The sequence below is a fragment of the Pocillopora damicornis genome, chromosome 13 (assembly GCF_964200805.1).
Source record: "Pocillopora damicornis chromosome 13, jaPocDami1.2, whole genome shotgun sequence".
In the NCBI taxonomy this organism is placed as follows: domain Eukaryota; kingdom Metazoa; phylum Cnidaria; class Anthozoa; order Scleractinia; family Pocilloporidae; genus Pocillopora; species Pocillopora damicornis.
The window spans coordinates 19036879-19058720 of record NC_142682.1 but is presented as its reverse complement, the minus strand read 5'-3'; the positions used below and the strand labels follow the sequence as shown (position 1 = coordinate 19058720).

The following is a 21842-nucleotide window of genomic DNA, read 5'->3' as shown; positions in this document are numbered from 1 at the left end:
ACATCGAAAGCAGCCAGAAATAGAGAAAATGTGAAAAAGTCAGGGTAACGTAAAGCGTTCACAATTGATGAGGCGTAACCTCTCAGACCATGAAAGCACAGAGATGGTACTATAGTATAGTTGGTACTATTGATAGAATGGATAGGTGTGACATTTACTGAGTCTAGCTGGTATTCAAGAGAATGTAATTAGTACCAGAAGCTTACTGCTGGTAAAAATGATCAATCTTTTTTTTCTCTCCTTGCAACTTGCCTCGACTAGCTTATGCAATATGCAACTTGTGTCTATACCTTTTTGGCAACTGTAAAATTACCAATGGAGAGTTCAGAAACAGCACTCAGGGACTTGTCAAATTTGCATCATAGATATCTAACCAAAGCTGGTGCCAAGTTCAAAGATGCCAATGGGTAAGTCCTTGAGAGCTCTTTTGTAAACAGTTGTAAAATGTTCAGCCTGTACCAGGCTCTTAATTAGATTGTGGCCTAATGGTAAGCTTGCTTGACTAGAAGTTGTGAATTTCAAATTGGAGCCCTGACTGGCTCATTGTGTTGTGTTTTTGGACATGATACACAACTCTCATAATGCTCTCTCCACTCAGGAGTATTGAAGGATGGCAGCAAAGACTGAGTGCCCAGAGTGGATTGTTAAATTCCAAATTAATATCAGATATGCTTACCAAACAAATAAACAGAAGAAATTTTTTGAGAACACAAAAGTGCAGTAATTCCATTTCAAATTCAGATTGAATAAGTTTTCCTTTTCTTTCTGGTTCTAGGGCCACATCTATAGTCTGTGAAATTTCTCCTCTTCTTTCCTATGCTGGAGAGGTGAGTTTATTCAGCTATTTGTGTTGACCCTTTAACCCCTAAGAGTGACTAGCATCTAATTTCTCCTTACAATATCACCTCTGAATCACACATTAAGGTCGGGAGAACCAAGAAAATGATCACCAGCTTAAAGATACTCTTGATTATGAAACAAATTCTCCTTATCAGTGCCTTGGGAAATGTATAGAGAACAGTATGGAGAATATGCCTACTGATGTTAGTGTGTTAAGGGTTAACGTCACTGGGTACCTGTTACCGTATACACGAGAGACTGAATTTGGAAATTCTGTCCATGTATCACTGTGCCACTAAAAGTGTTGAGCCCTTAATTTTTTTTCCTTTTCTCCTTTTTTTGAAAGGAATCGAAGCTGTCTAACTGGAATTTCAAAGTTTTGAAGATTCTCTGAAAAGATTCTAAAAATGTGTAGGTTTCCAACTCCCACATATCTGGCTGTCAAAAAAAAAAAAAAGAAAAGAAAAATGGCGCGTATTGTCTGCTCGCATAAAACGAAGTAAACTTGACCATATTTAAAATTCTACGTCACAAGCGGATAGGAATGCGTCGGCTCACTTATTGTTTAGATACTACAGTCGAACCTGCATTAAGCAGCACCGTATTTAGCGGTCACCCCATATTAAGCAGTCGGTTGTCAAAGTCTCGAATTTGTTTCCCTTTATCACTGTAGTTTACACCTCTATTGAGCAGTCGTGGTCACCTTTGAATGAGTCCTAAAGGCCTGTTTGTATTGTCCTCCACTTGTGTTAAACGGTCATTTAAGAGGAACCACTCAAATAAAACCACGAATAATCTTTCAAGTAAAATTAAATCCATGTTTCTCTCCCGAAATCAATGTTGGTAGTATTTTTTAGCAATTTTTTGTACATTAGTGGTCAATTATGGAGTCAAATGGCGTTTTTTTTAACGTTTTTTACATTACCCCTCTTCTGTGGAACCTGTATTTAACGGTCAACCTGTATTAAGCCGTCGTTCTCCTAGGGTGACCGCTCAATACAACCGATTATGTATATGACCGTTTGACTGTATGGAGATAATCTAGTGTCCTTGTTTTTTTTTTTTCTTGGAAATTGTAGGCCTGTGTTCCGTTACCAAAGTAAGAGTTTTTCATACTGCTTATCTTTTTTTATGTTTTCTTTGTATTTAGGGGTTAGAGAATAAAGTTAAAGGCAAAGAATTTTCTGCCACAGATGAAATTTACCTCCCAGCAGATGGAGAAGAAAAAATAGAAGAACCAGCGCTCAAGAGAAGTAGGGAATGCTGAGACTGTTTTCAAAATTGTCGCTAAATCATCCGACGGCCTACGACGTTCACAAAGTGATCACAGCCATTAGGCGGCCACTTGAAAATCAAGCTATTTCATGATTGCGTGAGTTCTCAAGCGTGGTTTCATAGGATCTTCCCAATCATCTCAAACAAAAAAATCAAGGCGATCTGAAGTATTTGAAAACACAACACAACTAGTTACTGTACGACCCGAACGATCATGATGATCGGATAGAAGTAAAGAGTTCTATCGAGACGAGTATTTTCCCGATGGTCCTGCGGGTCAGTGATAGCCTATGCTGTCTTTCTACATAACCTTCCCGATCGTCTGGTAGATAACCATTTAAGATTTAAGATAATCCTTTTTATCGGCCGAAATCATAACTTCAGACACTTACAGAACCACGGTGGGCTAGTTTTTAAAGGTGACCGAAGCAAAATATCAAGAAATGCTTTTTGAATTAACTTCGTGGATGTTATGGTTAAAAAGTCTTTGAATCACATAGCAATTTGTTTTCCTTGCGCGTGAGTGATAATTTGTGATGATAGTTTATTGAGCACTTGAGGAATTTCCGACGCATAAAATGTGTGAAAGTCGTTAAGGTATTGGTTAACTGTATTTTTGATTGAAGTAAGAGCAATGATCTTGCTATTGCAGGTAGATAAGATATCTGAAAATAGTTCAGAAATTCTGATACATATTTTAAAGTATGAACAATATTGATCAATATGAATGTTCTGGGAACTTAGCAACCGAAAGTTTAATCGGGAAGTATTTGTATGGATGATTATTGTGGAATGAGAACTGAGGCTTAACAGATACAGTGAAGGTGCAATCATTTGCTGTCTGCTTTTAGTATTTTTGTTCAAAGTGATATAATTGTAATGTGAATGAAAGATTTTCGCCATTTTCCTATTGACTGAAACGATGTGAGGAATGGTATTTTAATGAAAATGAACAGAAGCTAAGTTTATTTCCCCGCCATAGATGTCATGCGCAGAGTCGCTATTGAATTACATTTCCCAAAGCGAAAAATTTTCATATGCATCACATGATATGCGACTGGAAGTTCGGAGGTATGCTTATTGTAGCAATGCGCTTGTCAGTTTGTTCAAAAACAGACCTCACATAAAAGCCCTGACCTATGCATCTAACTTCAGGTCATTTAGAATTCCTAACATGTCCTTAGCCCAGTTTCGCTTTTCAGATATAAAGGTAAGCGAAAACAAAATTGCCTTCGGTTAGCGGAAGTGTCGAGTCATCGCTAGTTCGGGTAACCAAAGAGATTGGGTCGCCCTCCACTCCCCCCCCCCCCCCCCCCATTTGTTTTTTAAGCTGTGATGTCATCAAAAGCTTCCCCCACCCCTGAAGGAATATCTTTCCTCAGTCTAGTGTCCTTTCCTAGGACTGGCGTTCTAATGGGGAGTGGGTAGATGAAGAGGGGGGGGGGAGGGGGTGAAGCAATCTCCCGTTCACCCGTCTTCCACAGCTCTTAATAATTATAAGCTACTCCCTAACTGGATTTTTTTGAAATGATTGAATTTGGCCATATTTACATTAAAATTCAGATATGCACAAATTGAAGCTTCCGCTTTCTTTAGTCTCTAGGCACCTCAAGAAATGCCGAAGGTTGGTTGTCTCTTCCACGAAAAATGTCTTCTAAATCAACACGCATATTACAATTATTTCCACATATGTTCGTTCTTGGCTTTTGCTGCGGGAACCTCCGCATTCTGAAATATTTCTTGATGAATTATGTCATCTCAAACGAAAGAAAAAAATAACAATTATTCTCTCAGATGAGACACTCTGAGACATGAAAGGTATGCCGGCTCCATCTTCTCTGCTCTTGTGGAAACAAGTCTTTTACTAGTGACATGTAAGTAACACAAAGACTTCGTAAAATCTCGTATAATATCGCTTATCGTGAACTCAAAGCAAAACTATTTTCCAGATATGTGGCCTTGAAAATGATCGCAAACTAAGAGGTTTGAGCGGTATTCGTGCAAGGCAGAATATTTAGAGCAGTAATTGACCAAGAAACAAGTTGTTACCGGTAAGTGAACCACTGTGATGTCAGCCATCCTGGACCCGAGTTGTGAAAAATACTTGTTATATTAATGCAACCGTTTATAAATCAAAATTCCAAGTTGAGTCAGTAAAAAAAAACAAAAAGAAAGGAAAATAAAAAGTTTTGTGGAGGACCCGGGCATCGATCCCGGTACCTCTCGCATGCTAAGCGAGCGCTCTACCATCTGAGCTAGTCCCCCTTCTTGGTGTTACTAGGCGGAATTTAATATATTTAAATCTCAATAAATTCACTCCTGGCGACGTCACTGCAATATTTTGCGCATGATCGCTTGCTTTGTTACCATTTCAAACATGGCTGCCATTTTGACCTGTCTTTTTAAATCCTTTCAATGGATTCCTGTACTCTTTATCAACGCAGTGATTGTCTGGTCTTACTATGCTTACGTCTTGGTTCTTTGCTTTGGTGAGAGCTCAAAATTTTAGGGCCTAAAGGCGTTGAATTGTTGATTTCGTGAGCATTATACAGTTAGTGCTCTTGTGCCGAGTTAGGAATCTGAAATTCTGCCTTCCGGTTAAATAACTTTCTTATGATCTTGTTCTCTTTGTTTCGATTTCAGAGAGTGTGCAGTCTCCATTCGAAAGAGGTAAACGAAACTCTGCTAGAGACGTTAATAAAAGTTTCGTGTGAGGAATATACGAATTACAATCTGATAAAATCAATACAACTTGCGTACTAATGTTTTTGTGAATTTTGTAATTTGATCGCTTCGAAATGTTGCCAAATTATGATTTCTCCTTCTTTTAAATTTCAGCTGCGTATTTGATCTTCTATCATCCTTTCTTCCTCATGTTGTTGATCTCATACTGGAGAACGATATGTACCTCTTCTGGTCTTGTTCCCTCGCAGGTTTGTTTAGTTTCAAATATTGGCTTAGATGTCATCGATTTAGCAAATTGTGTTGTAATACTTTGAAAATCAGAGAATGCCGTAAGTGTGATCAGATGACCTGATCTTGAACTTGGGGATCTTAAACTATTATATATATAGGAAACATTTGTAGAAGACAACTCACAGCTGTATTAATCACGGACTTCAAAACCCAGGTTGCTCCTAACTTAGAGCCAAAACTGTTCTAAATGTTACTTTAGTTACATGTTACTAAGAATTCCCAGTTAAAGTACAAACTCGGTTGCAAAAAGCCGTTTCTTGAAAAATTCTGTACAACATTGCAAATTATAAAATTTGGAATTAATACACTTTTCATGAAATGGTTATCCTTTTTTAAAGGAGTTTTAAGACTACACCCCATATCATATAAAATTAAATGTTAATCTTGTTTTCAATTTGCAGTTTTTCCTGTCAAGAGCAGACAGGGAGGCGTTAGATAATGGAGTATGTAATTTACTAATTGTTCTTATTAATTTTAAAGCTATCTTAGACTAAAGATGTTCCCTGGATGATGCTTTTTTTGAAAGAAGTAAAAAGAAACCAAATTATTTAGATCTATGAGGATAAGAGTCATGTTTTGCCCCGTTTCAAAAGGCACATCACTCAACAGATCTAAGAATTACCAATGCAAGTTTTATAACATAGCTTCTTTAAATTAAAGAACCTGTGTAGTACTCAGCCACTGATAAAAGTTTGCCACAAAATGGTATATTTATACACAAGGAAACTTTGTTGCAACACAGGTTTTGTAATTAGATGACAATGTGTCATGAATTTTGGGGCACAAGAAAATTTCACCCTTAATGAATAAAACTGCTCAGGTCAGGAATTCTGCATCAATATTCTTGGAGGTTCACAATGTATTTGCTGATGTTTTTTGTTATCTTTTAACCTTCAAAATATAAATGATTGGAAATATATCTCCATCAATAAATTACCATCAAGCACACAGGTAAACTGTGCTTGATGGTAGCAGATAGATCAGTAGAAATGCTTCGTAATAACTGGCCTAGTAACAAACTTACGTTATTTAATAATTCTAGTGAATTTTTTTTGCAATAAGCATCATTAAGGAAAATTAATTAACACTGAATTCTGATTAGGGAGGCTGCTCAGGAGTGACAATGAGTTTAAAACAGATGTTTTAAAGGAAAAAGTTTATTTTTTTGTGATGTGTTGTCTTTCATTTTAGTGTACAATGTACATTTTATGAAAACTGTTTTCCTTTGAAATCTGTCTCTAGGATCCTAAAGAAGTCTTAGAAAAAATATCAAGAAAACTTCCAGTTTTTACACAGACCATATCAGGAGGTAAGATCTTGATTTTATTGGATTTTCTTGTGTCTTGTCACTTCAATATTATGGAGTTTTTTTAAAATAATTAATTGGAATTCTTTTGCAGCTGCTAGGTTTTGTGATGTTTGTCAAGCCATCAAACCTGACAGATGTCATCACTGCTCCATGTGTAGAAAGTAAGTTGAACAAGAGGAGACAAATTTCATTTTCAGTTGAACAAAATTTGATTTTGTTATTTAATGTGGTAGAAATTTATAGTGAGGGAAATTAGGCATTTTGGAATACTGATTAAAACTATTTAGTTACAAAATTTTTAGAAGGGGTGAGGAGGAGTTTCACAAAGCCATACGCAATTGTTAATCTCTTAATTTGCAAGGCCAGATTGATCACTACCTTTCCCTTTTAGTATCTTAACATTTCCATGTGAATTAAACCAAAAGGATGTGGTGTAACCTTATGATAACACCATTAACCCTTTCATTCTCAAGATCTTAATAGCAATTCTCCTTACTTTTGGAAAGCCACAAAACACTAGAACAAAAATTTATCTTCCAAATCAGCATCCTTAATCCCCATGGAATCAACGAGCGCTTTTCATTCTACTAATTTATTCCTGTGTTCTTGTCACCATATTCCCACCAATAGCCTAGCTCCACTTTCTGCATATAAACCCACACACAACCCACAATTCTTCCAATCGCTCTGACGAAGGGCTAATGCTCAAAACATCAGCTTTTTTTTTACCCATAACAGTGGCCAATTTACATTTTCAACTCAGTTGTTAACACTAAATTACCTGCAATTTTCCTTACTGTCTACCATACAATTCTTATGAGGTCAGTTTGGAGAATTTGGTATGGGATCAAGGGATAATTCCATCTTGGTCACTCATGGGAGGTTAAGGATTAAACTGACAAGTACTCAGTTTTCTTTTTACTTGATTGCAGGGTAATGTGGCCCTCATATTGCCAGGGAAAGATTCATCTTAACCCTTTAACACCCAGGATCTCATTAGTAATTCTCCTTACTGTTGCCATACAGTTCTTGTGATTTTAGTTTGAAGAATTTGGGATTGGATCAACTTATAATCTCCTAATTTATATTTTTCTTTACTCTCGTCACTTTTCTGCTTGATGTTTTATTGATATTATAAGGAGAAATTCTGTCTTGGTCACTCATGGGAGTTAAAGGGTTAATCATTAATAATAAATGGGGATGAGGGAAAATAATGTTTTTTTAATAGTTTATTTTGTATTTATTACAGATGTATTTTGAAAATGGATCACCACTGTCCATGGGTGAATAACTGTGTTGGGTTTACAAACTACAAGTTCTTTCTGCTATTCCTGTTTTATGCAATCCTTTACACACTCTATGTCACAGCAACAGTTACAAAGTATTTCATTGCATTTTGGAATGTAAGTCTAAGAAATTTTCAATATCTTTCCATTTTTACTTTTGTTATTTAAAGGGATGTCAAAGATTTGATAGCAGTGTGTTCCTTGGGTGATGTTAGATAGATCCATCCTTGCCAAATTTTATAAATGTTTGTAAAATATCATTGTTGACAAGAAAATGTTGTCATTCACTAGGAGGGTGCTTGTTTCAAGGACATAACCCAGTGTAACAGTGTGTTGAAGATTTTTCATGTTGTCATTTTCTTGTCTCTTACAGAACTCTTTGGAAGGTGATGGAAAATTGCACATTTTATTTCTGTTTTTTGTTGCCCTCATGTTTTGTATAAGTCTTTGGTCACTTTTTGGTTACCATTTATATCTTACTGGTAACAACAAGACAACACTTGGTGAGTTTGAAGTTTTAGTTCATATCTTTTTCTTCTGCCAAATATGTGCATGATTATGAAGTAGATATCTTTTAAATAGCTAAACATAAGCAATGAAATGAACATTTTACCAACAGCTGATGATATACAATGTAGAGAAATGACCTTCACTAGTAAGCTGCAATTAAATCAATTACAGAAAAGAGGCCTGAAAAATTCAGGCCTCAACAGAATTCAAAACTGAGCCTCCCACTTATTAGTTAGGTGCTTAACCAGGAGGCCCTGGTTTGAATCCCATCCATTCTGCAATTTCTTTCATTGCAGCTCACCTGTGAAGATCATCTCTCTACTCATTAAACATGTTAAGTAATCTATCCTTGGAAGCCTAATTTGTTTTAACTCTACCTTCTCCACATACCCTTCAATGATTTTATATCATGTGAGCTTGATTTTTTTAATGAAAATATTAAGCTTATTATACATTTTTCTCTGCATGAGTTGCAATACTATTCATGTATAGTTCTCAAATATTTTGTAAAGTAGTGTTAAGTACAGAAAAGTTTTTAAAATTTGTTTATCTGTGATGATGTACATGTAGTTCCTCTGTTTCTTTCCTGACAGAGTCATTCAGAGTTCCTCATTTCTTTTATGGCCCAAATAAGGATGGCTTCAGTTTGGGAACTGTAATTAAGAATGCAGAACAAGTTTTGGGACTCAACAAGTGGTATTGGTTTTTACCTATTTTCACCAGGTAAGAGTTTTGTAAATGCATTCCACTACCTTCTCCCTGCCCCTCCCCCTCCCCCTCCCCCTGCCCCTGCCCCTGCCCCTACCCCTGCCCCTGCCCCTGCCCCTGCCCCTGCCCCTGCCCCTGCCCCTGCCCCTGCCCCTGCCCCTTTCCTTCAATTTTGAGTTAAGAAGTGACATTTTCCAATGTTTCATTTCTTGGACAGTATTGGTGACGGAGTTCACTTCCCACTGGTAAACCAACCTGAGCAAGACTCGTTATTAAATGATCAGCAAAGATGGATGGAGGAAGGGGAGTTGGATCCACAGGACACCCACTCCAATGACGACAAAGGTGATTCTACAACTGTGGCCATTGATATTACATCAGAAGAGCTGCTGCATGAGAACGAAGTGGAAACTCAGGTGCCATATGCTCACAGGGCCAAACCAGATGTGCTGGCAGTTCAGGAAGATGACATTCAAGATGGGACAGCATTGTAATATTCGCTCTGAAGCGCTAGTTTCCCTGGCTGGAACTGTTGGTGTTTGCCATGGACTCTTGCTGAGGCAGTATTTCATCAACATAAATGTCATTGAAAAAAATAATGCTGGCTGGTAAACTTTTCCATTTTCTGGAACAGAGGAAAAATTCACTGCGACTCAAGCAAAGAATGGACTCTTACTGACTTGGGAACCAGCGGCTGAATAACATGTTGTGACCATTTTGGAAAAGTACTTGGTGCTTAGTCTATGATATTTACATATGACTGCAAGTGTACATTGATTTTAGTTTTGCGCCAAACATTTATGGAATGCTGTATAGATTTGAGAGAAATCTAGAGACTAAAATGTGTTAAAGCAACATTTGATTTATTTATCACATGGCTGATAGATCATGGATTATGGATTTGCAAGATAAACAATTTGTTGAAGTTCTCTAGACTAGGTTATTATTTCTGAAATGTAATTTTATACCTGAGTAAATTTATTTAAAAACCTAATTTTGGTGTTAGGTTTGAGCAACAACCCAAAAGGTGGGTAATGTTATAAGGAGTCTTGAGTTTTGGACACCAATGAAAAAAGTGAAAATTTGCTGTAGGTAAAAATAGTCGCAGATTTTAAATAGTATAGACATCAGCAGATATGTTATTAAACTAGCAATCAGTTTGATGATATCTAGCTAAGACTCTAATTGTCCAATGCAATGTAAATTCTTTCAAGCTCAAGACAGCTTCAAGTGACTGTAATTGTATATGTTTTTGCATTGTGTATGTTTTGAGCTTAAATACTCAAACTGAATCAGCTTTAGTAGTTTTCTAGATTCTTCACAACAGTTGGGTCATATATCAGGATACTTCCCCTAGTTGATCGTTTTACAAATTATTATTACCTGTTGTTCAGCATGGTATAGATTTTCAATGAGAATTTATATTTTGGTCACTCCTGGGAGAGGAGATAACCAAAGAGAATTTTGCAATCATGATCTTGCTTTTTTTTTTTTGTTTAAATCCCAATGTAAGGTCAAAGCAAATTTTGTAATTAATGAACTGATAGAGTATAGGTTCTTATGTTTATTTTGCTTGATGAAATCAATGGAATGTATGTGGTCTTTCTTTTAGAATTTTTGTACTTACTGTATCAAAAGATTAATTTTGCTTTCTTACTTACATGGATTAAAGATGGGATTACAAAGGTGTGGGGTAGAGTTTTGACATCCATTTCTTTTCGAACAATGTGATGTTAACCCTTTACAGGTAATTTATTGTTAACAAATGGGACGAAAACGTAAATTAGCCACCGTAAAGGGTAAAAAAGCTGACGTTTCGAGCGTTAGCCCTTCGCCAATCGCTCTGACGAAGGGCTAACGCTCGAAACGTCAGCTTTTTTACCCTTTACGGTGGCTAATTTACGTTTTCAACCCAGTTGTTAACACTAAATTACCTGCTATACTCTCCCACCGACGCAGCACCACAGTTTCTTTTGTAACTTACCCCTATATTCGTTAACCCTTTACACCCTGACATCAGTATGCATTTTCTCCACACTGTTCTCTGTACACTTTCAAAGGTGCCGACAGAGAGAATTTGTTTAACGATCAAGAGGTTCTTTAGGTGGTTATCATATTCTTTATTCTCGTGATCTTAATGTTTAATTTAAGGATGGTATTGTAAAGAGAAATTAGATGCCAGTTACTCTAAGGGTTATAGAGAAAGTGTCTGTTTTCGAAGGCCAATAGGATGGAGGATGGAAAAGCTACGTTGTTGGCCTCTCTGGGTGTTGTACCTCATATGGTAGGTCATGGAAAGGCCCCCATCAGCATTGAAGGCACATCCATACTACTACGGGTAACTCTTCTTCTGCTGCCGACCATCGCACAACATATGAAAATTAACGGCCAACAAATTCTGAATACATTCTTTGTTTTAGAAGGAAAGAAGTGTCTACAAATTGATAAATATCTTTAAAACTTAGGTTTCCTTAAAGCAATGCTGAAAACGTACAATGCTTACATGCAGTTGAATATTTTGCCGCTTCTGTCACCGGGTCCAAACGCAAACGAAAATATTAATCAAACTAGAGAAGATTGGGCTAAAACGTAGGGGGAATTCATCGCTCGTTTCCTGAGATAGGATTGGTCAGTTTTGGGTGAGTGACCCTTGAAACCGAAATCGCACACAGGTGGAAAGGAGAGGGAAATCATATTTACATTCAAGCACTAGGCACTCGAAATACATCTGACGATTTTAAAGAAAGACAACTAAGGGTATCTCTTCTTCTGCTGAATACGACTGCGTTTGATTGGCTTAAAAAATAATAAAGATTATTTAAACAATTTAGCCAGGTATAGGAAATCATATATGCATACAATAATTTTCTGCGTTATAGCAATACTTGTTCAAAAGATCCACTGTTATTAAGCATTTCTGATAACGAAAGATTTAGAAAAAACATTTCATATTAAAAAGTAGCGAGATTAAAACATAATGTTTCGGCGACGACATGTCGCCATTATCAAATGTAAACTATTGTAAGTTCAGTGACGTTTTATAGAGGAAGGAAAGTGTGAAACTTAATCAGAATAAAAATGAGATGGAGTAAAACAAAAGAATGTACACAATTAAATAAACAGTTTCGCTGGAATGGAGTATTTGATTGTTCAGAGTCGGTCTCTTTTTCCTTATTAAAAACATCTCATCAGATAAGGCATTCAAACTTTCCGCGGCATTTCTTTAGGATGGCAAATTGCTCGTGAAGATTGTTCGGTCTTTGATTGTGTTCGTCTTTAAGATGTTTTCCGATGACGGAATATTTGTGCTCCTCAATACGAAGGTGGAGGTGACGGTTCTTGTAGCCTATAAAATTCGCATCACACGAATTACATTTAGATTCATATACAACGCTTTGTTGGTTTACCAGCGACAGCTTTGTTTCCGTGTCTTTTAAACCTTTCGAGATTTTCCTACTTGTGAAAACTGGTTGTAGTACACGACTGATTCACTCCATCTCATTTTATTCTAATTTCGTTTCACACTTTCCATTCTCTATAAAACGTCACTGAACTTATAATAATTTTACATTCGATAATGATGACATGTCTTCGCCGAAATGTTTTAATCTCGCTTGTTTCTATTATGAAATATCACTAAGCACTAAGTTTAAATAAGCGGCATAAGTATGATACAAAAAGTGCTATATTTAGGATTTCACCTCAGAAGACTTTTGTCTTATATTGGTCTCTTTTGATTTTTTTCGAGAGAAAATGAAGCGATTCTCCGAGAAAAAGAATTCGCGGAAAAAGTTAAGAGCTTAAAAATCTAAGAGTAAAGTTTGTCTCTCCTCCGTGACGTTTCGAAGTCCTTTACATGAAAAGTAGTGATCGACAACACAGTCGTTTGCATCAGGTGTCATACCTCTTGCTTTGATGCTTTTGGCTGGTTGGTCTGTGATCTTTAAGCTCTCTTTTCATATTATCACCGTGGCGACTATTTCTACGTCACAAGGAATATGTCGGCCCAAATTTAATACTCGATATCCCATGTACACCTCGGCTGCTTGCTGGCTGTGTCGAGCTATCTGCTCGATACAAAGATGGCTTCTGATTATGAGAGCCATTGTCTTGAGGTGGCAATCTTTCTTCACTGCGTTCAAATGACACGCCGACTTTGTTTCCGGCCAAAGTTCGTCGGGTGCTGTTCGCGGGTTCGTCCGTTGCAGTGTCTGCTTTGACATCGCTCGCGGTACCGTAAGATACCCACACCCTCAAAGGCGCTAAGATTCGCAGGTACTCCGCGCGGATGGAACGATTCATGATGCCATAGATGATGGGGTTCAGGGAGGTGCTAGCAAATCCAAAACAAGTGTAACTCACGTAAACTTGGCGTTTGAGTTTCCAGTCCGCGTTTATGAAGTCAATCATGTCGATAACCATCACAGGGGTCCAGCAAGTTAGAAAACCAATTACAACCACAAGGAGAATATAGGTAACCTTTACTTCGTCCACGGATAGAAGACTATCACTGCGATGGTTGAGCTGTCTTCGTTTTTGACTGAGTCGAAAGTTGAGGTTATGTTTTCGAACGGTGAAGAACACTTTGGTGTAACAAGTTATGATGATAATCAAAGGAATAAGCACATAAACGAGAACCAAGTAAGCTCCATATCCCTGGTATAAGCTTTCAGCATTGTGCGCACAGAAAACTTTACCAGTGTGAAAGAAAAACTCGTGTCCGGAAACAACGTATGGAAGCGGCGCAAACAGAGCCAAGATCCACAAAATCGCGATTGTTACCTTTGTTGTCTTGATGTTAAAGTACTTTTGATACTGCGTGCGAGATCGAACAACACGGAAGTATCTATTCACAGCAGTGACAGCTAAAGTTTGTAATGACACTGCACACATGAGAAGAATCCAGAAGCCTTGAAGCTGGCAGACAAAGTTGTTGAAAGGCCATTTTCCAACGATCAGAGAGGCGACTGAGAAAGGAATTCCCAGCAAAGACATCAAGAAGTCTGAGACAGCCAGAGTTATGATGTACATATTGGGAACAGTCCTGCGAAGATTCGGGTTTTTGATGACAGCGATTCCAAGAAGAAGATTCCCAAAGAAAGAGAGGGAGTTGATAAACAACATGAAGAACGACTCTGTGGCCTGAATGACAGTCGATCGGCTTTTTAACTGCCAAGAAAAGACTTCAATTGTAGTCAGTGATGCGTTATCGCCCATGGTTGTGGTCTGGTTGATCTCCGTGGTGTAATTGAAAGACTGCAAGACTCAGAGTCCCTGCCAAACGATCGTTTTGCTACCAAAGTTTATGATATGGTTAGGTGTCGCTGGATTTTTAACGCTTTCGTGATGTTTAGATGGGCCCTGATAAATAATTAAATAAAAAATGATAGTTTCGTCGCGGAAGTTTCACGAATATATCACCGAATTAATATGGATAGAGAGAACGAGCGAAAATTGAAAATTCGTGATAGTTTTGCTTTCGGATACGTACTTGTCATCAAATATCCTTTCTTGGGCGTTCACTTCTTTCGGATTTACACTCAAACTTTAACTGTTTGGAATGATTTTCATAATAGCTTAAACATCGTTTAGTTGTACAGGTTTTCCAGTCTTTTTACCGTTTTTCAGTTACAAAAGAGGAAAATTTTCCGAATTAAGCAGAGGCGGGCTGCAGGTGTCGTCAATGGAATTGTGAAAGTAAACTCACCGTTTTTAAAAAGCTATGTTTCAGCTTTTGTCAACACAGCCGACAATGTTTGCTTGTAACTCAAACGAATCGTGGCTCTTAAATGTGAGCGAGCGGTATCAGATTCCTTCCGCGACTAATGCAATATATGTCTAGAAAAGGCTCAAATACATTTTGCAAAACATCATATCTACCAATTTGATAGGTCATCTTAGAAATATTCTGCTTGATAATTCGTGACCTATGTTAGTAAGTTTTGTCTCTGTTTGTTTTATTCGGGAAATGTTATTTACTTTTTGCAAAAACATTTCCTCACTTATAAAAATGAAAGTAATTCGACATTTATTTTTTCACGTCTGTTCCAACACTAATTCCGATTGAGCAATTCATTAGCAAAACCGAAACGTAGAACTTTATTATTTCTCATAAACGCCTCCCTAATTATCAGTTGGTTTTTTTTTTTGTAAAGTTGTCATCAAATTTTCTTTCAACGCGAAGATGAAGGTGGAAAAATAACACGACAAACAGTCATGCTTTTCAAAGGTACTTTCTGAACAATACCTTTCCGTCAACTGTGCTAAGATTGCAGGAAACACTCGAAATGTTCCCTTAAAATTCATGCTGGTTAATTTTGAAAGCACTTAGTTTATCATGCAAGATGTCAAAGTTGTCGGAGACTTACGTTGATCACTTTGAAGAATAGGGAGGACAAATCTTGATGAATAAAACATTTCAAATGATAACCGCAAGAATTGTGTTCACTGAGCCAAACGGGACTCAGTTTTTGCATTGTCAGATGAGTCAAATGTTGAAATTCTTTCTAGAACACTCGGCCAAAACAAACATTCCGTATTCGGCGGGGTTGAATCACCCACAAATTTCAATGAACGTGCATTTAACTTGAACGGCTTTGTGTGATTCCACAAGTTCTAATTATCTTGCATCCTTTCCTACAGACGGTAATTGTCGTTTTTTTAATAAAAGAAACCTGAATATATAACGCTTTCATTTATCAGTATTAGACAGGTTGCTAATTAACTACAACACGCCGGTCTTTCATTTACCCAGAAGCACGTTGCGGTAAATAATGAAAAGGTTATTCGTTTTTCTAAGCCCTGTGACCGACTAGTTTCTTTCCTGGATTATTCCACAATTGATTCGACCAACAATCCGCAATCCAACCTGCAAACTACTCACACGCCGGTCGGAAATGTTTTTGCCTTCCTGCTCACAGCGGGAAATTGCAGCGTACGTAGGGAAATTGAAATGGCGCCATTTTGGCTTTGAATTGTGTGTGGTTTACCGCTCCACTTTTTTTATGTTTTACAAAAGTCACTTTTAATAATTATAAAATTGCATGTATTTATGCCAGCGTATTTCGTTTCTTCGCGTTCTTCAAACAGGTTTGATTTTGGTAATGGTTAACAATGTGAATGAATGATCAGCACGGTGAGCCCATCGCTAGTCCATTCCTAATTCAAGTGTATTGCTTTAAAAAGAACTCGAAAGAGAACCGCAACACGCATCTTGTATCCGCTCGTGTTTCGTGTTTAGGGCATGACTCTCTTGGTTTCATCTAAAGAAGTTATTTGGTCTTATGAGGGGCCAAAACGACAGGCTTCTGCGGAGCCGGTTAGATCATGATGAGTTATATTATTTATCTTTTGGTCATCCCATCCCCTTGCCTAAGGGGTGCCAGCTTTGAATGCATTCCGCTCTGACAACTTCCTTATTTTTGCTTTGGAGGCTGCGCAGGATGATTAGCAACGTGTTCCCAATAAGATTTTTCTTAAGAGAATCGAATTATTTTCCGTGACCACTTTCGATTGAGAAATCTCCCTTACCTCACGTGCTGTAACTCCAGAAACCAAATGGGAAATTATAGTATATATTAGTATATATTAGTATATATTAGTATAGTCGCGTACCGCTTTTACTTTTCTTCCTTGTTTCGTTTCGATGCTCAGAAAAGCCAAAATTCACCGCCACACTATTTGGATTGATTCTTTTAAGTAAACAAGTTAATTTCTTTCTCTGAAAAAAAATTTTAATTCGGTGACTAAGGGAAATTCCGATTCAGTGTGAACGACACATTTTCGGAGCTAATTGGGGTTATTCCAGAGGACGGTAGATCTTGGCAATATTACAAACTAGCATGGTGCCGAATAACACTGTCACATTCTTAAAACCTGGAGTCTAAAATATTAATTGCGCAAAGTCATCACTAGATCTCGCCGGAAATATCCAAATCGTAGACGTGCCGTGAAAAAGCGTAATTTTCAATGTGACGATTATATTTACGTCTGTATGCCAAGTTCCTGTTTAGTTTTTGTGGTTAAGCAAAACAGTTATATATCCTGCTTGCGAAAGGCGATGATATTTTCAACATTTATGTCATTGTATTAATTTGTTTGCCTAATCTTCTTCAAATATTTTTTTCTTTATTAGTGTCTGGTCGTTGTGTCGTGGAAGCCTAATCGTTGTCAGCAATTTCAGCATTTAGGACAGATTCCTGGCAAGGTTGCTTTCGATTTGCCATGTCTTAAAGCTCTCTTTCGAGCGAAAAACATGGCTGGAACATTACATTTTGAAGCATAATAAATTTAGATGTATTTTACTTGGCAAATTTCGCTTTTCAAAGTAAATAGACTTAACTCCCGGTCATGATCAAATTATGAAGATATTTAGTGATGATTCCGTCTACGAATTAGGAAGGGCCATTTAATTAGCAATTGAAAACCAATGTTTGGACGCTGCAGTTGACCTGAATTTTGAATCACCAAACTCGCACCACCCTCTTCATTTTCCAAACATATCCTCCCCAAAACGCTGTAAATCCAATCACAACCTGATCACAAACGTTCTTTCGCGCTTGAGACAGTTTGATGCTTTTGAGTATAAATTCTCTCCAGCTTCTTGTAATAGTCCCTATTTTCGCTGATTAGCAGCTATTACTCTGCATGGTTTTGTTTTACTTGGTGCTCGCCAAAAATGGTTTCCGCTGTCGGTTCTTACGAGAGTGAAAACAGCGTCTTAGTTATTCAGGGGTACACTCCATAATATATAGATTTAGCCAAGCCTAAAAGCGGAGCTCGCATTTTTTTTCCCGCACATCTCAAGGGCACAACGCCTTGCCTCGGCCAGGACTAGAACCCGGGTCGTCCGACTCGGAGCCCAGTGCACTGACCACTGGACTACTGGACAAAGCCGTGGCGTCGGCGTGCCCGCGGTACAGTTGGCCACGCATGTTAAAAGTAGCACCTTGTACGGTTGTAGGTCGTAGGTCGTAAGGATACTGATGGTAGAAGTAGGCCGTCTTAGTCGTAAACAATCATTCTACTCTTACCTAGGTTCCACTTCCAGTTCCTATTGCTATCAAAGTTGATTTGAGTAAACATTTCCCTCTCCCTGCATCTTGTGAGCGTCCTCGTAAGTCTTGTAAGTCCTCGGTCTTCATAAGCCTGAGCCTTGCCAATAACCTCCTGCAGTGGAACCTCGATTTAACGAAGTGCCGAAGGACTGGGGACATTGGTTCGTTATACCGAGGACTTCGTTCTAAAGAGGTTCGTTAAATCGAGGTTCTACTGTATGAAATTTCAACTTCTGTAGATTCACAGCACAGCGACAACAACGCATAAAATTAATCCTGAATTTTCAGTTGATGTCAAATACCTTAAAAAGGCTTGACCGAACCTTTAAATAATAACTGAGATCGAAAACTATTATTGTTTCGTGATACCCTGTCTTACAGTCACCTTGTTTTGAACATTATTTTTAATTTGCCCGGAAGCTCTCCTTCCCCCGTGACCTTGTATGTAGGTCCTCAGCCTCTTCTATTGGCCCATTAAATTCATCTTGAGAATTCATGAGTCCAGTTAGAACTTAGGACCGTAATTTTTAAGACACTAATGTACTCAAAAGCAACTATTTCAGAGTTATTCAACATGGAAACTTCAATTTCAGTCTTAATTTTTTTTGACAAAATTGAAGTACACCAGCCATCACACATGCGCAGCACCAGAACTTTAAAAGTTCTTGATGATGATAAAGGTTTATTAAAAGTATTCAAAAATAGCACCCAAGTGGTGAAATACATGTGAATTTACAAGCATACTTCAAAAATTTAAAAAATACGAAAATCTTACATTTGACTTCAAAATCTAAAGGGACTGGGAATTACAAGAGTCAGTAGTTATATACCAATGAAAAAACGCTTAGGTTTGCTTGACTACAAGGACTGGGCGTTAGACGCCATTGTTGGAAAGAAAGATTTTTTAAATCTTTCGGTCCGGCATTTAAAGAGTGATACATGGTTTTTGTTGCGCAACTCATAAACGTGGCAATCGGCGCGCTTTGGTGGAATAAGGTGGTACAGCCGTGACCCAGGCACACAGATACCGTCCCAAACTTTCTTGCAGAGTTCGTCTCTTCTCACATTTAAGCGAGTGGAGTTTGCAGCCACAATGGCGTCTTTGTAGCTCAGCGCCGGAAATAATATACGCAGAGCTCTTTTCTGAACTCTTTCGATCATGTCCTTGAGGTAAATTGGTAGGCTAGTAGACCAAGTGACGCAGGCGTATTCGAGGACCGATCGTACCAAGGCATAAAATATGTTAATAAGGTCTTCGGGTGGAATTCCGGAACGCTTGAGCACTCTTAAGATGTAAAGACGTTTTGAGGCTTTGGAGACAATCTCACGCACGTGCTCATTCCACCCAAGAGTGTCGCTGATAGTGACTCCAAGGACCTTGTGTGAGGAGACCCGTTCTAAGGGACGTCCATTGACGCACAAAGGGCCAAGATCTGGCCGTGTTTTAAGCGAACAAATCACAAGTTCCTTGCACTTCTTTGGGTTGAGGTTCATATTATTGCGCGACGACCACTGTGCAATGGCGTCAAGATCTTTCTGAAGGGACGATGTACCGCCTGATGGGATGACCTCGGATATTGTTAGGTCATCTACATATTTCCAGTGGCTCGATAGTAATGGAGTTTCAATCGCGAGATCGTTAATCATCAGGAGGAACAGGATGGGGCCAAGCTTAGTGCCCTGCGGGACTCCAGCGTGCACGGGCAACCAAGGGGATACAATGTTCTTAATCTTAACAGCTTGGCGGCGGCCATAAAGAAAACTGCAAGTCCAACGGATAATAAAACCACGGACCCCAAGGTGGATGAGTTTATTGACTAAGATAGTGTGGTCAATATGGTCAAAAGCCTTACTAAAATCCAGGAAACAGGCCCTTAAGAACATACCTGGTTTGTCAATAGAGGACAACCAGTTGTGCATCATATCCAACAGGCAATAGATGGTTGAAGTTCCTTTGAGGCAGCCGAATTGGCTGAAATCGATGAGGTGCACAACATCCTCAATTAGCCATTCAACTACGAAATCCTCCAGGACTTTAGAGACGATTGCTGTTAGGGAGATAGGTCTTAAATCTTCCCTACCGGTTATGGGCGTAACCTTGGGTACCGGTGTGACATTAGAGTCTTTCCATGCAGTAGGGAAGGAGCCTGATGCAATAGAGGTGTTGAATATTCGCGTGATCGGCTCAGCGAGCTCAGCAGCATATTCTTTCCAAATACGAGTCGGAATCCCATCAGGCCCAGGGGCCTTAAAGGCGCTGATGGCAAGTAGCTTTTTGTAGACCCTTTGTGTCTCGATCACGGGCGGTTGAGGGGATGGTAAGTAGCAGGGCAGTGCACTTGTATCAAGTGGCTTAATGTCAGATATTACAGATACAAAAAACTCGTTAAGGCGTGATGCGAGAGTCGCGCCAGAGATAATTCTGCCTTCCCCGTCAGTATAACTGAGTTCGTTAGGGCTGCTAGCCTTCCCTGCAAGCTTATTCACCATACTCCACCATTTCCTCGGGTCAGTGCTCTTGAGGTTATTAACTTTGTTTTTATAGAACTCGCATTTCCGGCGGGTGATAACCTCTCTGACCTTATTTCTAAGGCGACGCCATTTCTCCTCCGGGCCACTTAGATAGGCGCGTTGGCGCTCTAATATGAGAGCCTTAATCTCAGGTGACATCCAAGGCTTGTCCATTGGATGAATCTTCACGTATTTGGACGGAAAGTAGATATCGCTGGCTGATGAAAGATCCTTAGTAAATGAGTCAGTGAGAGAGTCAACTGATGGTGAGTCACCGTCAACTTCTAAATCACTGAACCAACGGTGTGAACACGCCCACCTCCCAAAAGCGCTTATTGCCGACTGAGGAAAGCGACGCATCGGGATCCTTTTCTTTTCAACGCGCAGCGGGTTTAGTTGGTTCATTGAGAGCGGATTCCAGTGAACAGAGCCATGGTCCGAAGACCCTAATTGCGCGCTGACAATAGGTTCGCTATAGTATTCACTAAAATCCGTTAAAATAAGGTCTAGTATGCTATTGCCCCGAGTGGGTCTGATGCCAAAAATACTTCATTTTCGTTTTCGAAAGTTTTGGTTTCTGCGGTTGTGTGCAATGCGGCTAATATAAACCACAGTAACGCATTTTTTAATATTGTCGATAAAAAAATCTGCATAGAATGTTTGGGTTCATTATTCCGTAGCTTTCAGGAAGGAGAGTGGGCAGGCGTAAATTTGTAATCACCGTGAAACCACGAGGACGATTCACTGCAGACGAGTTGTTAACAAGGTGTTAAGTCTCTCGATAATTCATCGGAATTGTAACATTTATTTGGAATCGAAGATTACAAACATCTGCTGATCACGAAAGTGGACAACCTTTATACCTACTCAGTCTAAAATGAATGCAACACTGAACGCAATTGAAATATTCGCCCGCCAGTTACAAGACCGTTCTCCTACAAGTCAAGCCACAGAGTCGTTGTTCATGTTGTTGATCAACTTTGTTTCCTTTGCTGGAAATCTTCTGCTCGGAATCGCTGTCATCAGAAACCCAAATCTTCGCAGCACTGCTCCCAACATGTACATCATAACTCTGGCTGTCTCAGACTTCCTGATGTCTCTGCTGGGAATTCCGTTTTCAGTCGCTTCTCTAATCGTTGGAAAATGGCCGCTCAGCAACTTTTTCTGTCAACTTCAAGGCTTCTGGATTCTTCTTATGTGTGCCGTTTCGTTAGAAACTTTAGCTGTCACTGCCGTCAACAGATATGTTCGTGTCACCCGATCCCGCGCGCTATATCAAAAACTCTTCAGCCTAAAGAAAACGAAGATAACAATCGCGATTTTGTGGATCCTGGCATTGTTTGCGCCCCTTCCATACATCGTTTCTGGTCA

General features: G+C 38.8%; 4 protein-coding genes and 1 non-coding gene across 7 annotated transcripts in view; 3 read left to right on the top strand and 2 right to left on the bottom strand.

Annotated features, from left to right (window-relative positions):
* Positions 1–174: 174 nt before the first annotated feature.
* LOC149035835 (UDP-N-acetylhexosamine pyrophosphorylase-like protein 1) lies at positions 175–3020 on the top strand. Its single transcript, XM_089192192.1, has 3 exons — positions 175–407; positions 776–827; positions 1991–3020. Exons 1-3 carry the CDS (start codon positions 265–267, stop codon positions 2105–2107), a joined length of 312 nt encoding a protein of 103 aa, XP_089048318.1. The 5' UTR covers positions 175–264; the 3' UTR covers positions 2108–3020.
* Positions 3021–4307: 1287 nt separating this feature from the next.
* On the bottom strand, positions 4308–4380 carry Trnaa-agc (transfer RNA alanine (anticodon AGC)). Its single transcript has one exon. It is a non-coding gene; the product is annotated as a tRNA-Ala (tRNA).
* A 76-nt stretch (positions 4381–4456) lies between these two features.
* LOC113669861 (palmitoyltransferase ZDHHC15B) lies at positions 4457–10589 on the top strand. The gene is made up of 10 exons (XM_027185941.2): positions 4457–4604; positions 4759–4785; positions 4954–5048; positions 5493–5534; positions 6334–6400; positions 6492–6561; positions 7650–7803; positions 8060–8189; positions 8790–8919; positions 9122–10589. The coding sequence occupies exons 1-10, from the start codon at positions 4463–4465 to the stop codon at positions 9396–9398; spliced, it is 1134 nt and encodes a 377-aa protein (XP_027041742.2). The 5' UTR covers positions 4457–4462; the 3' UTR covers positions 9399–10589.
* A 717-nt stretch (positions 10590–11306) lies between these two features.
* Positions 11307–18374, bottom strand: LOC113669862 (melatonin receptor type 1A). Of its 3 annotated transcripts, none has more exons than XM_089192190.1 (2): positions 17937–18374; positions 11307–14265 (listed from the first exon to the last, which is right to left on the bottom strand). In XM_089192190.1, the coding sequence occupies exon 2, from the start codon at positions 14119–14121 to the stop codon at positions 12892–12894; it is 1230 nt and encodes a 409-aa protein (XP_089048316.1). In that variant the 5' UTR covers positions 14122–14265; positions 17937–18374; the 3' UTR covers positions 11307–12891. The 3 variants fall into 3 exon arrangements, with proteins under 3 accessions (XP_089048316.1, XP_089048317.1, XP_027041743.2); XM_089192191.1 differs by lacking the exon at positions 17937–18374 and adding an exon at positions 14612–14888; XM_027185942.2 differs by lacking the exon at positions 17937–18374 and adding an exon at positions 14396–14589.
* Positions 18375–21068: 2694 nt separating this feature from the next.
* LOC113669864 (melatonin receptor type 1B-B) overlaps positions 21069–21842 on the top strand; it is a 1675-nt gene continuing 901 nt past the window's right edge. The window contains exon 1 of the mRNA XM_027185945.2: positions 21069–21842. This exon is cut by the window's right edge and continues 901 nt beyond it. Coding sequence (XP_027041746.2) covers positions 21349–21842 — 494 coding nt within the window. The 5' untranslated portion in view covers positions 21069–21348.